The 14,310-nt window shown below is 50.2% G+C and overlaps 1 protein-coding gene across 1 annotated transcript; it reads right to left on the reverse strand.

The window, feature by feature from the left end:
• Positions 1–619: 619 nt before the first annotated feature.
• ALDH2 (aldehyde dehydrogenase 2 family member) lies at positions 620–11,868 on the reverse strand. The gene is made up of 13 exons (XM_068163382.1): positions 11,726–11,868; positions 10,070–10,174; positions 8,686–8,826; positions 8,345–8,424; positions 7,779–7,890; positions 6,356–6,484; positions 5,761–5,874; positions 5,301–5,403; positions 4,044–4,228; positions 3,431–3,595; positions 2,967–3,124; positions 2,134–2,248; positions 620–892 (listed from the first exon to the last, which is right to left on the reverse strand). The coding sequence occupies exons 1-13, from the start codon at positions 11,849–11,851 to the stop codon at positions 860–862; spliced, it is 1,566 nt and encodes a 521-aa protein (XP_068019483.1). The 5' UTR covers positions 11,852–11,868; the 3' UTR covers positions 620–859.
• Positions 11,869–14,310: the final 2,442 nt, after the last annotated feature.

The raw sequence follows: 14,310 nt of genomic DNA on the forward strand, positions 1-14,310 counted from the left end.
ACACCTCATGGCTAGACCATGGCACCAAGTGCCACATCCAATCCCCTCTTGAACACCTCCAGGGATGGGGACTCCACCACCTCCTTGGGCAGCACATTCCAATGGCAAACAACTCTCTCTGGGAAGAACTTTCTCCTCACCTCAAGCCTAAACCTCCCCTGGCACAGCTTGAGACTATGTCCTCTTGTTCTGGTGTTGGTTGCCTGGGAGAAGAGACCAACCCCCTCCTGGCTACAACTACCCTTCACGTAGCAGTAGAGAGCAATGAGGTCTCCCCTGAGCCTCCTCTTCTCTAGGATGAACACATACACCACCCCTCACTCACACAAACTTCCAACACGGCTGGGTTAACTTCACTGTTTATTGTGAGGAGATACAAAGAGAGCAGTTTGTTCTTTTTCTGCTCCAAACTTTTACCTCAGAGATTGACACTGAGAGGTTGCTCCTGCTCAGTTGCACAGCTGAGTCTCAGTTCACTTGCTCCCATAAGGATATTATGTGCTAGGTGTGAAGCACAAGGAGGATGGAGCTAGCTGTGCAAGCTAAGAAGGAATTGTTATAAAACCAGACAAATATTCCAATCACATCTCAGGGGGAAAAAAAAAGCATACTCATCAGATACAGTTGCAAGAGGATTACACCCATTTAATGCATTAATACTCACTGTATTTGGTAGTTCAAAAAGATAAAGCTGAGTAACATTGTTTAACAAAGCTTCCTCAGGCACCTTCTAAAGAAACATTTCTTAATGCAGTTACATATTTTCCACCTAAGTTTTGTGCATTAAGGATAGGTGCCTTCGCTTTGTATCTCATGGAGCTGCATAGATGTTGCCAAAGCAAGGAGAGGCTGCTGTCCTTTAGGAGTTCTTCTGGGGAATCTTGGTCGTCACCTAGAAAAACAAAATAACAGTCACAAGTTATTTTCCTGGAGGCAATGCTCAGCTGTATTCACCTGAAGGCCCAGAGGCAGCAGCATCCTGTAGAAGAGAGCCAGAAACAGAGAACAGCATATGCCAGTCAGCAGCTGAGATCAGCTTGGAGACCTATCTGGAAGGCTCAAAGAGAGAGCCAACACCAAGGATGGCTTCAGAGGCGATGCTGCTCTTTGAGAAGTGGGAGCAGTCACATTTGTTCTCACCGGGAGCTCCTGTATCAAACCAGTCACAGGCTGGAGGCCCTCAACCATTACATGGTATTGTAACTCTGGGGCCACAGGCTAACCGCCTCTTGCCCAACAGCTCTGTCACTCTTTAGGCAATGCAGCTGGAAGCAGTCAATGTGACAGCCCTTGTGTCTACAGGAAGTTACTTGGCCTGTGGTGACAGGATTGCCCAACACCAGCAAGCTTGGCCTTGCACATGAGCCCAAGAGTGTTGCTATAAACTCAGGAGAGCAGCATTAAGCACTGGAGGTCACTGCTTGGCTTCCTTTTCTTAAGTGATGAGTGCCCAGTGTTCATCTGCCATTTCCTACCACCAGAAGCTCCTACCCATCAGCCACACACCCCCAGCACACGCTCTTCCTCTCGTCCATGGGATAAACCCAGAGGGGTCCATACGCTTCTGTTCATTACAGTGAGAAACAGCTCCACAGTGCCAAGCTGTGCAGGGAACTGGGCATCTCTTGGGTCACATATCCTTGTCTCCCCAGCAGTTTAAACCAAGACCAGCTTTCTGTTTTAAACACAGTTGGATGGAGTTGTGTTTGTGCTCACTGCATTTCAGTATCTCAAGGAGACCTACAGAAAGGCTGTGGAGGGAATGCTTAGAAGGGCCTGTGGTGATAAGATGAGGGGCAATGGTTTGAAACTGGAGCAGGGGAGATTTGGATTGGACTTAGGAGTAAGTGCTGCATAATGAGGGGTACTGGAACAGGTTGCTCAGAGATATGGTTTAGACCCCATCCCTGGAGACATTCAGGGTCAAACTTGATGGGGCCCTGAGCAACCTGCTCTCACTGGAGATGTCCCTGCTGACTTCCAAGATGACCTTTGAGGGTCCTTTCCAAGCAGATGTGTTCCGTGAGTCTGGGAAAAGCACAGCTCCAATTTTGTTTAAAGTGTTAGAAAGAAGACTGCAAGTGTCAGACCAGCCTACAGCAACAGGCACAGATGTGACACAGGGATACTCACAGTTTTCACCTCTACATATGCCTCCAGACCGTATTCTCCCAACTCCCGGCCATTCCCAGAAGCTTTGTAGCCGCCAAACGGAGCTTGTGCACCAAACACGTTATAGCAATTTATCCTGAAATGGAAACAAGAACTCAGTGCCTGTGGTTTCAGAACTGCTGGATGGAAGAGCCCTGTGGCAGCACACAAGACATCAGGGCTGTTCACCCAGAGCTGACTTTCCAAGATGGATTTCTGGTTTTGTCAGTCCTCTCAGCCCACAGAACTAATCGATACTGAAACCTTACCCTCATCAACCAGGACACAGAACATCCTGAAATCGATTCACATCTCTCATTATCACAGGATCAAGCATCCAGGTTGCCACTCACACCTCCTTCAGAGGACAGCTGTCAAAAGTACCTGTTTATTCACTCAGTACCATCGAAACAAAGCCAGTGAGACACTGGATCTCCACAATCTCGTGCTAGAACAGCAAACTGGTGTTGAAGTACTGACTTTGGCATAGCCTCAGCACACAGAGAACATCCACTGCAGCAGCCAGGACATCACAGACGTGCTCAGGGATCTAATCACTGTTGGCACTTGCTGGCACTGCCAGCTGCAGCAGTGAGGATTTTTTTCCCCATCCCATGGGAGCACAGAATCTTAATACACCTAAATTTTACCCACAGTTACTGCTACAACTGAAGGTCTGAGATTACAGACAGTGAAGTGCATGCAAAATTGTATCCAAAGTAGGGCCAGGCTGTCCAAGAGCAAATGTAGTTGAGAAAGGGCAGCACAGGAGGAAGCTTCCAGCAGTTTAGGGAGAAGGAAGGGTGGAGGCTCACCAAACTGTTCCAGCTCTCAGGCCCTGTGACACGTAGTTGGCTTTGTCAATATCCTTTGTGAAGACAGCCGCTGCTAGGCCATACTTGGTGCTGTTTGCTCTCTCGATGACTTCCTCAATCGTTTTGAATTTCAGGATCTGCATGACTGGCCCAAAGATCTGCAAGATCCAAAACACAGCATGTGAAACCCTGTGTCAATTAATCACAGGGGAGGCTGAGGTCGATGGTGGAGTTTTGGATGTATGGTAGAAGTCACAGAGAACATCAAAGTGCCACTTCCCATAGCATGAAGCGCCCAGGATGTAATCTGGAGGGAAGTTTCATGAGGTAATTTTGTAAGAGCTGAGTTTCACAGCTCATAAACGTTCACAGCTTGCAGGCTTGGGGTTTTTTCCATCAGCAGGGGCAAAAGGATGAAGAAGTGAGAAGCTGACAGACAGAAGGTGCTGCAGGTCTCATCTCACCTCCTCTCTGGCGATTGTCATGTTGTCCTGCACATCACCAAAGACAGTTGGCTGGATGAAATAGCCTCTGTCTGCAGCAGGGTTGCCACCACACAGCAGTTTGGCTCCTTCACGTTTCCCAGTGCTAATGTATCCAAGGATCTTCTTAAACTGCTCTTCATCAACCTGACAGCCATGAGGACAGACAGATCAGCTTCACCTTCACTGCAGGCAAAATAAGACTGGACTACAACCTGCTGTGCACACAACTGTGCTCTGGCAGTTCCCCATTTTAACAGGTTGCCAAGCCAGCCACAAAGAGAGATGGTGAATTTTGACTCTCAGCATCAAGTGGGGGGTTTCAAATCATCAAAACTGCTAATGAACCTTGCCCTCCTGCACAAGTGAGGAGTTAATGGGCCCAGTTCAAAGGAGATTAATCAAGAGACTCAAGGATACCTTTCATTTTAATTAACTGATGCACAATGATTCCATCACAGAATTATTTAGGTTGGAAGAAAAACTTTTTAAGGTCATTGAGTGCAACCATTAATCCATCACTGCCAAATCCATCCACTCAAGATTGGGATTATTTCATGAGATAACAGTTCAGGACATTTCCTGAGGCTCTTACCTGAGGGCCCTGTTCAGTTTTAAAGTCAAATGGGTTTCCAACTACCCTGGACTTGGCCTTCTCAACACTCCTCTCCACAAACTCATGATAGATATCTTCCTGGACATAGGTTCGGGATCCAGCACAGCAACACTGCCCTTGGTTGAAGAAGAGGGCAAAATGGGCTTGATCCACAGCCCAGTCCACTGTGATTGGGGAGAAGAGAGAAAACAAATGAGCACAAAGCCAAACCAGAGTGAGTAAGTGGCTTGTTCTGAACAACTGTCATGGTGTCAGCTGGAGAGCCTGTGGTACAAAGACCCTTCAGCTGGCTTTTCCATGCTTTGGCAGGGCAGAAGTTCCATTTAGGTTATTTGGGAGTCTAGTGAAGCATCCCATACTAGGCCAAAAAACCCTGAAACTAATCCAAGGCAATTCTCATTTGAAATGATTAGGTATTAAGGACAAGTTGGTTTAGATCTAGAAGAATTTCCCTCCTTACTGCCATATAGATTCATAGATCCAGGGAATCATTTTGCTTGGAAAAGATCTTTAAGATCATTGAATCCAACCATTCTCTAACTCTACCAAGTTTGGTGCTAAAACATGTCCCTCAACACCACATCTCCATGGCTTTGAAACACCTCCAGGGACGATGACTCAGCCACCTCCCTGGGGAGCCTCTTCCAATGTTTGAGAACCCTTTCAGTGAAGGAGTTTCTTCTAATATCCAACCCAAATCTCCCCTCTAGTCCTATTGAGTGCTCCATGGGAGAAGAGAACCCCCACCTGGCTCCAAGCTCCTTTTAGGTAGCTGTAGTGAGCAATTAGGTCTCCCCTCAACCCCCTTTTCTTTTCTCTAGACTGAACAACCCCAGTTAAAAGCATCTGTGTTGGCTCCCTGAGACCCAAAACCAGTCTATAAGCAGGAGATGAAGGAACCAGAATTTCCTAAGAGCAGAAGAGTGGCACACACAAAGAGAAAGAAATGGAAACAAAAATGGAACTAAGGCTGGAGTGAGATACTGAAACAATTCTTGTTTGTTGATAACTGAACCTCTTCACAGCACTGGGAAAGAAGTGGGAGTGGAGAAGCTCTGAGACACAAATACAGCAGCTACAGTGGGAGGCATGGAGACTGCACTGGGTGAGGGCAGCCAGGTGGTGCCAGAACTGGAGGCTCCCACAACACCAGAGATGTTTCCTTTCCCCTCCAGCTCTGCCTGCAGATACCCAATACAGAAGGTACAGATCAAACATATGCCAGCAGGTGCTTACTGTCTGCATCAGACATGATGATATTTGGACTCTTTCCTCCAAGCTCCAGAGTCACCCTCTTCAGATTACTCTCTGCTGCAGCCTTGTGGATCAGATGCCCAACCTGCACCATGGGAAGAACAGAACGATCAAGAATTGGCTCCTACTTCCAGCAACACCTGTCAGGGCAGCTGGGTTTAGATCTCTGTCAGCAGATTAATAATAATCCCTTCATTGTCAGGGCTTCTGCCCAGTTTCACCTCTAGTAAGAAGCAGCTCAGGGCAAACAACAGAAAACATCACAAAGGAGGCACTAAAAAGAGTCTTACGTAAAGCAAAAAGAAATGTCACACCCTGCAGTCAGCTGTATTAAAAAGGAGTGGGGAAGCCAAGACACCTCCAGTGTCTAAGCCAAAAAGGTATCACAGCAATGAGATCTTCTCCACATCCCAAGAGCTTAGGGGTTAAGGTACCCTCTCACCTCCGTGGAGCCGGTGAAGGCCACTTTATCTATGTCCATGTGGGAGGAGATGGCAGCACCTGCAGTGGGCCCATAGCCAGGAATGATGTTCACCACACCTGGTGGGAACCCAGCCTGTTGATTCAGAGCAGGAGAGAGCAACATTATTCCTTTTCCAAACCAAGGACTTCACCTACCCACATCTGTTAGTAATGCTTCAGGAGCCTCCCACAAAGAACAGAGCCTTTGCTGCTGCACTTTCATTTCCCAGGTCTTTAGTTTGAATGTGCAGTTAGAAACAGCCAGGACAACTCCTCTCTCCACCCCACACCCTAAGCACAGTTTGGAGCTCTGTTACTTTTCTAATCACCCTGAACCTTGTTATTTAACTGAACCTCCAAAAGTCATTCCCCAATCAAGATTTATGTCCTCTGCATACACATTTACAAGGACAAGGAGGCTTTTTTGCCTAAATCAAATGTTAAAATAGCCAAGACAATCCAGCCTTTCTTCAGAGCAGACAGCCCCTCTGTGCTCCCATCACAAGGCCTCCACAGCTCACCAGTGTGGCTGCATCATCCCTCCACCTATGATGGAAACCCAGCTTCTGGCTCACCTCTTTGACCAGATTAGCCACGTAGAGAGCACTCAGAGGGGTTTGCTCTGCCACTTTCATCACAATCACATTCCCAGTAGCCAGGGCAGGTCCCAGTTTCCATGCTTGCATCAACAAGGGGAAGTTCCACTGAAAAATAAGGAGGTTGTTTACTGGAGTGAACCTGAAAGCTTCCAATTAATCAGTAAGCAACCAGTGAGCTTCAAATCAGCTGCATCACGCATGGGAGCAGTTATTGATCCTTCCTTAAGATCATGGCCAAAGAACTCTCCATTGCACACCAGCTGTCCATTTCTTCATCACAAAGAGGTCTGGGTTGTATGCTAGGCAGTAGTTTAAAGGTCATTTGGGTTCAGAGCCAGATAAACCCTATTAAGGGGTTCAAATTCTGTATACAAAGTAAACCTTACTCAGACCTCCTCATTTCGCTATCACACAGAGGTCTGGGGTTTGTGCTAGGCCATAGTTTAAAGTTCACTGTGGTTCACAGCTATGTAACTCCTGTAAAGGGGTTCAAATTCTGTATACAAAGTAAACCTTACTCAGAGCTCATAAATCAGCAGGTAGTTCTCCACTGCCAGAGCAAAGGAACAGGCCTCCCAGCTGGGGCATGGGTAACTTTCCTCACCACTGGAGGAAGCAGTGCTTTTTAGGACAATTCTTCATGGTAACACTGAATTCTTGAAATCAGAGTCACTAAGGTTGGAAAAGACCTTTAAGATTATCCAGTCCAGCCACTAACCCAGCACTGCCAGGTCACCACTAAACCACGGCCCTCAGCACCACATCTCCAAGGCTTTGAAACCCCTCCAGAGATGGGGACTCCACCACTGCCACAGGCAGCCTGTTCTAATGCCTGCCAATGTCCACTCTTACAGTGAATAAATTTTTCCTGAACATCCAACCTAAACCTCTTCTGGTGAAACTTGAGGACATTCCCAATTCTCCTATCACTGATACCTTGCCCAGGGAGGTGGTGGAGTCACCGTCCCTGGAGGTGTTCAAGAGGGGATTGGACATGGCACTTGGTGCCATGGTTTAGTCAGTCATGGGGTGTTGGGTGATAGGTTGGACTTGATGACCTCTGAGGTCTTTTCCAACCTTATTGATTCTATGATTCTATGAAAAGAGCAATACCCACCTGGCTCCAACCTCCTTTCAGGGAGTTCTCCCCTCAGCCTCCTTTCCTCCAGACTGAACAACCTCAGTTCCCTCAGCTGCTCCTCACCAGCCCTGTTCTCCAGACCATTCACCAGTTTCATTGTGCTGCTCTGGACCTGCTCCAGACCCCCACTGTTCTTCTGAGAGTGAGGGGCTCAAAACTGAACCCAGGATTCAAAGTGTGGCCTCACCAGTGCCAAGTACAGTGGGACAATCCCTGCCCCGGTCCTGCCTGGTGGGACTGCTGCTGGGTTTTACTCACTGGGATTATCTGTCCACAAATTCCCACTGGCTCATGTCTTGTGTAACAGAAGAAGTCTCCATCTATGGGGATGGTTTTGCCATGGAATTTATCTGACCAGCCTGCACAGTATCTGCCAACAAGGAAGTTTTGTCAGTGAATATAAAATAACAGCAGAAAATAAGAGAGACTTCTTCCAGCTGCTCCCTTTACTCCCTCCTTCAGTCACTTCACAGCACACAAACCAACACAGGACAGTAAATACAGACTTTTGCCTCTCTCCTCTTTATGCAACATAAATTCTCTCATTCCTTTGCTGTAACCCAGATCACCTCCATTAGAGCAAGTCCTGTATATAGCAAAGGAGAATCATATATGTGACAAAAGTCCTTTGGGAAGTCACGGGAATCTCAGCCTCATTCTTAGCAAAATAGAGGAAAATGATGCAACCATCAAGTCAGACCCAGCCCTGTCACCCACACTACTTCAATCAGCAGCATCTGGTCTCTGCAGGAGCAGAGGATCATCTGAGCACAAGTGTGGAGCACAAAAAGTTACTGAGCTGTCCCTGTAGCCTTCACATCTACCTGAGACACTTGACCACCATGTCCAAGTCCACCAGGTAGGCGATGGCGTAGGGTTTGCCATTATCCAGAGTCTCCAGTGCCTACAAAACACAGAGAGATCACCTGAAGAGTGAGGAGAGGAGAATTAGGCTTAGAGATTTAGATTAGACTCTGAGTTTGAAGTCTGGATCAGCTCTGAGTGTTGGCCTTTTTGCTTTCAGCTTCCCCAAACCACTTCCCCATCCACCTGGGCTCTCTCTCACAGCTTTAGCTGTGGCTGAAGTCTCCACCACACCCCCTGGGCATGAACCAGCCATCCCTGCAGTCAGGGAGCCCAGCAGAGAGCCCAGGCTGATACACACCGCCAGGTAAGCGCGGTCCCTCTCGATCAGGTCAGCCAGACGATTCAGCAGCTTCCCCCGATGAGAAGCATCCATCCTCCTCCAAGGAGAGCCCAGCTGGAAAGCTGCCTTGGCTGCCTTAACGGCCTTGTCCACATCTGCCTGCAGAGAAGTACAGGCAGGAGGGTGAGGAAGGAGTAACCAGCTCCCACTATCGCAGCTGGAGCACTCCCTGATCTCCAAAAGAAAACAACCTCCATACAGATGGCACCTTGCTGAGGGCAAGAATTTGCAGCCTTGACAGCTGCAGACACTGTCAAGATGCTGCCAAGACGCTTATCAGTGCCAGGGCTGGGGCCCCTGGGCCAGTTGCCCTACAAGCATCAACCTGGGCACTGCCTGGGCTGCATCTATGGGGAAGAGGGAGCAGAAGTGGTGGAGAAACAGATGGGTGCAAGACCATGCAGCCCCCACCTCCATTTACTCCCTCTGTAACCTCAGCTATGTGGAGCACAAATATTGCCAAGTTATTTCCACAATCTCATCTGCCAGGTTCATATTTGCAGCCTAGAACAAGCCGTGGGAAAAGCTCTAGAAGTGTGCTTTTGACACACTTTCAGGACTTGATTTCACCAGCACAGTCTACAAGAGAGTTTTCTTTTCCCTGATCAGACATTTCTGATCCATCATTTTGTCCTGTCAGGGCATTGGCTGGCTGGTTTCTGGCTGGTTCTGTGTTCTGGCTTGCTGTAATGGTCTCGCCAGGACAAGCCAGTCTGCCACAGACAAGCAAACAACAAAGGGTTTCCCTCCCTCACCCCTCCCCTGGGCAACAAAAACAGCTTTCCAGACTGTAAGAAGAACCCAAAATTGCTGGGAAACACCAGAACAGCTCTGCCACAGACTCCTAGGAGGGCCTTGCATAAAGCAGGGAATGATTACAAGAGTCTGTTCCTCACCATCTCTGTCTCTTCTTGTCTTTTCAAATTTCCTAGGGCTTGGGACAGTTTTACACTGCAGAAAGGGATTTGTTCAGGGGAATCCTGACCTTTTGTCTCCTCTACTACCCTAACTCTGCGTCACACCACCAGCACAGCATCCACAGCACCACAAAGCTGTCTGCCTTCACCCCTGCCTGCCCCAGTAACCCCCACCCATGACTGCTCCCCATTCCTCTCTGCCCTTTCCAGTCCCAGCTTGCCACTGGTAACAGGCAAAGCCTGGGGGTTTATGTTGCAAGCAGTAGTCAAGGAAGAACATGAGAGCTCTTGACATGGTGTTTGTATAGGTCACTTACTACTGCAAACATGGCACTGGGCAGAGCTGCCTTGGTGAGGGGTGAGGTAGTGTCCTCCTCTGCAAGCTCACGTGGAAAACAAACCCATCTCACCAAGAGAACATTTACCTTATCCCCTTCAGCAACCTGGCAGATAACCTCTCCTGTGGCTGGGTTGACAGTTGGGAAGGTTTTCTTACTGACTGCATCGTGCCACTCGTTGTTGATGAAAATCTGCAAGGGAAACAGCAAAGCTGGGTTAAAACCTAGAGCCAGGCTTAGGGGAAATCTGCAAGAGCTTTAGTTGGGTGATGGCTTCTAAGCAGGCTGGTTAATTAACAAGGATTCCTGGAGTGGGTTCAGAGAAGGGCGGCAAAGCTGATGAAGGGTATAGAGTACAAGTCTGGTGAGGAGCAGATGAGGCAACTGGGGCTGTTCAGCCTGGAGTAAGAAGGAGGCAGAGGGGAGACCTTCTGGCTCTCTACAACTCCCTGAAAGGAGGCTGGAGCCAGGTAGGGGCTGGTCTCTTCTCCAATGGAATGATCAACAGGACAAGAGGAAATGGCCTCAAGTTGTGCCAGGGGAGATTCAGGCTGGATATTAGAAGAAACTTACGCACTGAAAGGGTTCTCAAACACTGTAACAGGCTCCCCAAGGAGGTGCTTGAATTCCCCACCCCAGAGGGGTTTCAAAGACTTGTGGATGTGGTGCTGAGGGATAGGGTTTAGCACCAGACTTGATAGAGTTATTAGTGGTTGGTCTCAATGATCTTAGAAGTCTTTTCCAACCAAAATGACTCTCTGATTCACTAAGTTGTGTGGGCTCCAAAAGTGCACTGATATAAAGGAGATATTTTAGCCTAAAAGAACACAAAGAGACACAGCCTGAAGTTTATACAAAGAATCTTATCTTGGCTAACTGCATGTGACTTGGGGGTGGTTCCCCTCTCAGTAGGTCCCTGCAAGACCTGGAAGCTGGAGGCTGGACCTTCGCAGGGACGCCAGGAGCCTCAGAGACTGAAGAGTGAGAAATGCTCCAGGTGTAGATGACATGGCACTAGAGCTTTTGCAGCACTGCCCCAATTAACCCATGTTGGGCTCCCCATGGTTCTGAAACAGAATCCAGCGCCAACAGCAGCTCTTTGCCAACTCCTTCTTCCTCAGTAAGGGTGGATTTTGGTTTTTTTTCAGGTCCATGGCGAGAAAGAGTCAGTGCAAAGATCACACTGCTCGCCAAGAACGTGCCCAACATCCAGCCAACCACCGCCAGCCTTACCACGGCCGCGGGAAGGAGTGGCTGAGTGGTTTGGGAGAGGAAGGTTCACCCTCCTCCACAACCCTGCATGGACGGTCAGATGGTGCTTTCCACAAGGAGCTCCGGCTCTGTTCTACATGGACAACTAGCACCCAGCCAGGCACATGCCCCTCCCTTCGTGCAGTTTGCTTTTTGGTTGCCGTACAGATGGCACCCGAGACAACCCCGGGGATCGGAATGAAGGTCCTCACACCAGCTGCTGCACCCAGCGCTGCTTTTTCTCCACCAAATCTTCTGCAACACGAGACTTTAGGCCCAAATCTCTTGCTGCTGCCCTGGACTGTCCCCAGCCCCGCACCGGGCTCGCACCGCTGTTGCCCCGCAGACGGCGCAAGCCCCGCGGGCTGCAGCAGAGCCCCGGACCCTCCGCCCCAGCCTCGCTCGCTCCCTGGGAAGCCATCGCTGCCTCCAGCCGGGGCTACCAGCGAGCAGCGGCCGGCTCCTAGCTGCGCCCCCCGGCGCGGCTCTTACCTTGTTATAGGCGACGTCAGGCTGCGAGTTGGGCGCCGGGATGGGGGAGGCGGCGGCCGAGAAGGGGGCACCGAGCCGGGCTGGGCCGCGGCAGAGCCGGGAGCCGAGCAACGCCACTCGCAACATGCTGCGCTGCGCTGGGCTGGGCCGGGCCGGGCGGCAAGGAGGGCCCCGTTCCTTCGGGACAGCCCCGCTCAGCCCCCGGGGCGGCCGCGCTCCGCCCCTGCCCCGCCCGGCTCGGCTCGGCTCGGCACGGCACGGCAGGGTAGGGCTGCGCCCGGTCCTGTCCACCCTTTCACGGCCCGAGCTGCAACGGCTCAGTACAGCCCGGTTCTGTGGGTCCTGTTCGGATCAGCGGGACATGGCTCAGCTCCGCCCCAGTCATAGAATCACAGAATGGTTTGGCTGGAAGAGACCTTTAAGACCATCAACTGTTAACGCAGCACTGCAGGTCGCCGCTAAACCGTGTCCCGCAGCAGCACATCTCCGCGGGATGGGGACTCCACCACTGTCCTGGGCAGCCTGGGCCAAGACTGGACAACCGTTTTGGAGAAGAAATCGTTCCTCGTGTCCAGCCTAAACCTCCCCTGGGGAAACTTGAGGCTGTTTCTTCTTGTTCTATGGTTTGGTCAGAGAAGAGACCAGTCCCCACCTGGTTCCAACCTCCTTTCAGGAACTTTGTAGAGAGCCAGAAGGTCTCACCTCAGCTTCCTTCTTTCCAGGGTGAACAACCCCAGTTCCCTCAGCTGCTCCTCACAAGACTTGTGCTCTAGACTCTTCATCAGCTTTGTTGCCCGTCTCTGGACCCACTCCAGGACCTCAATGTCCTTCTTGGAGTGAGACTCTCAAAACTGAACCCAATATTCAAGGTGTGGCCTCACTATTTCTAAGAGGATAATCACTTCCCTAACCCAGCTTAGTTCAAATCACATTGGCAATGGGTTGGTTTGGTTTAGTGCACCTGAGATGTCTCATGGGTGTCCAGTACCAGCATTGGCTACCCCTGTCCTTGTCTGCCCCTGTTCCTGGTCCCCTGTCCATACCAAGGGAACTTTGCTCAGGCAACAAGAAGGAGAAAGGCAGAGGAAAATCAGAAATACCTCTGTTGCACCTATTATTTTTGTGGGGAGGGTGGTGTCATGAGGTAGAGGGCTGAGGACCTCTGGCCACCTGGACATGTGCACAGGAATCCTAAAAAGAAACAACCATGTAGAGGGGAAGAGGAACAAAGCCAGCAGAGCACTTTCACAACAGGAATGTTACTTGCTGCATGCAAATGAGAAGCTTTGCAGAACTTCTTCCAATGGCTGAAGGCCTTTTCTGCTTGTTTGCTCAAGAAACCTTGAGCCACTTGAGCGTGCCAGAGTGTCTGTTCACATGCAGAGAACGAAAATGTTCTCAGCTTCTCATCACCGCCACTGTAGAAACCACAGACCAAAAATGGAGAGTTTTTAACCCCCAGACTAAACCAGTGGTGATTACCCTGTGTCTGACAGCACCTCTGTGGCTTCTTTAGTGAGGGGTTGTGAAGGGTAACTACAGGTGGGTGGTTCTGGTTGGTTAAAGGGGCCAGAAAGGTTGTAGAGGATGTCAACACAAACCCAGTTTAACTCATTGTCCTGCTAGACTCAGGTCGCTCAAAGTCTTGGTGGTGGCTCCGCATCTGCAGGTCTCCGGAATGTCACTCAGGGGGCAAGTATCATTCCCATTTTGCAGGGAGGAACCACAAAGCCCAAAGAAGCAAACTGACATCCCAAGGTAACCCAGCAGATTAGGCTGGGTGTTTCTTGGATCAGCTGGGAAATCCTCTTGAGCTGGATCTCAGCCTCTCTCATCCTCAGTTGCCCATATCCCCTGAAGGGTAACTGTGTCCTCTTTATGGCTCCAGTCACTGGGGCTTGGACAGCCCCTTAGGACTGAGGGTCACTTGTTCCAACATGTTCTCCCCTCTATTGAAGACCTGTGAGTGTTAAACTTCTTTTGGGAGCTGCCAGAAAGGCCTGGCTTACCCACAGAGATGTGCAGGTACACCTCCCAGAGGGATGGGGTCAGGCTGTGTATCCACAGGGAACATCTCAGCTTCTCAGCTAAGCACCAGCTAAGCCTTGTTGAGGAATAAGATCCCTTGTGCTGTCCCAAGTGTGTCTCCTGCTGATACCTGGGTGGACAGCTGATAGCATCGAGCATCAGCCCTGTGTGAATGCTGCTCCTCTTGAGCAGGACCCTTCCCTTCCCCGGGGCTGAGCAGACAAACAACGCTAGACCCGCAGGCAGTGGAGGACACACCTTCATGGCAGACCCAACTCTCAGCCTCAAACTCTCAGCCCTGCGGTAGCTGCCTGGGATTGAGCCTGCCTGAAAGATGAGATGGTGGGAGGTGCAAAGGCCAGGTGCCTGCTGGAAAATCCTCCCAAGTGGCTGGACTGGGCAGAGGCAGGCTCAGATACAGGCTCCCTCCCCAAGGCAAGCGTCTGGCTGCGGTGGAGGTAGAATTACACCATGGGAGAAACCAAAGCTCAGGTTTCAAGGCTGCCCTACAGCCCTGTGATCCTGGTGTGGAGAAGCCAAAACCCAGGGGTCCTCCA

Source organism: Melanerpes formicivorus, unplaced genomic scaffold (assembly GCF_026170545.1).
Source record: "Melanerpes formicivorus ecotype bairdi unplaced genomic scaffold, bMelFor1.0.p_v2 SCAF_72, whole genome shotgun sequence".
Taxonomy (NCBI): domain Eukaryota; kingdom Metazoa; phylum Chordata; class Aves; order Piciformes; family Picidae; genus Melanerpes; species Melanerpes formicivorus.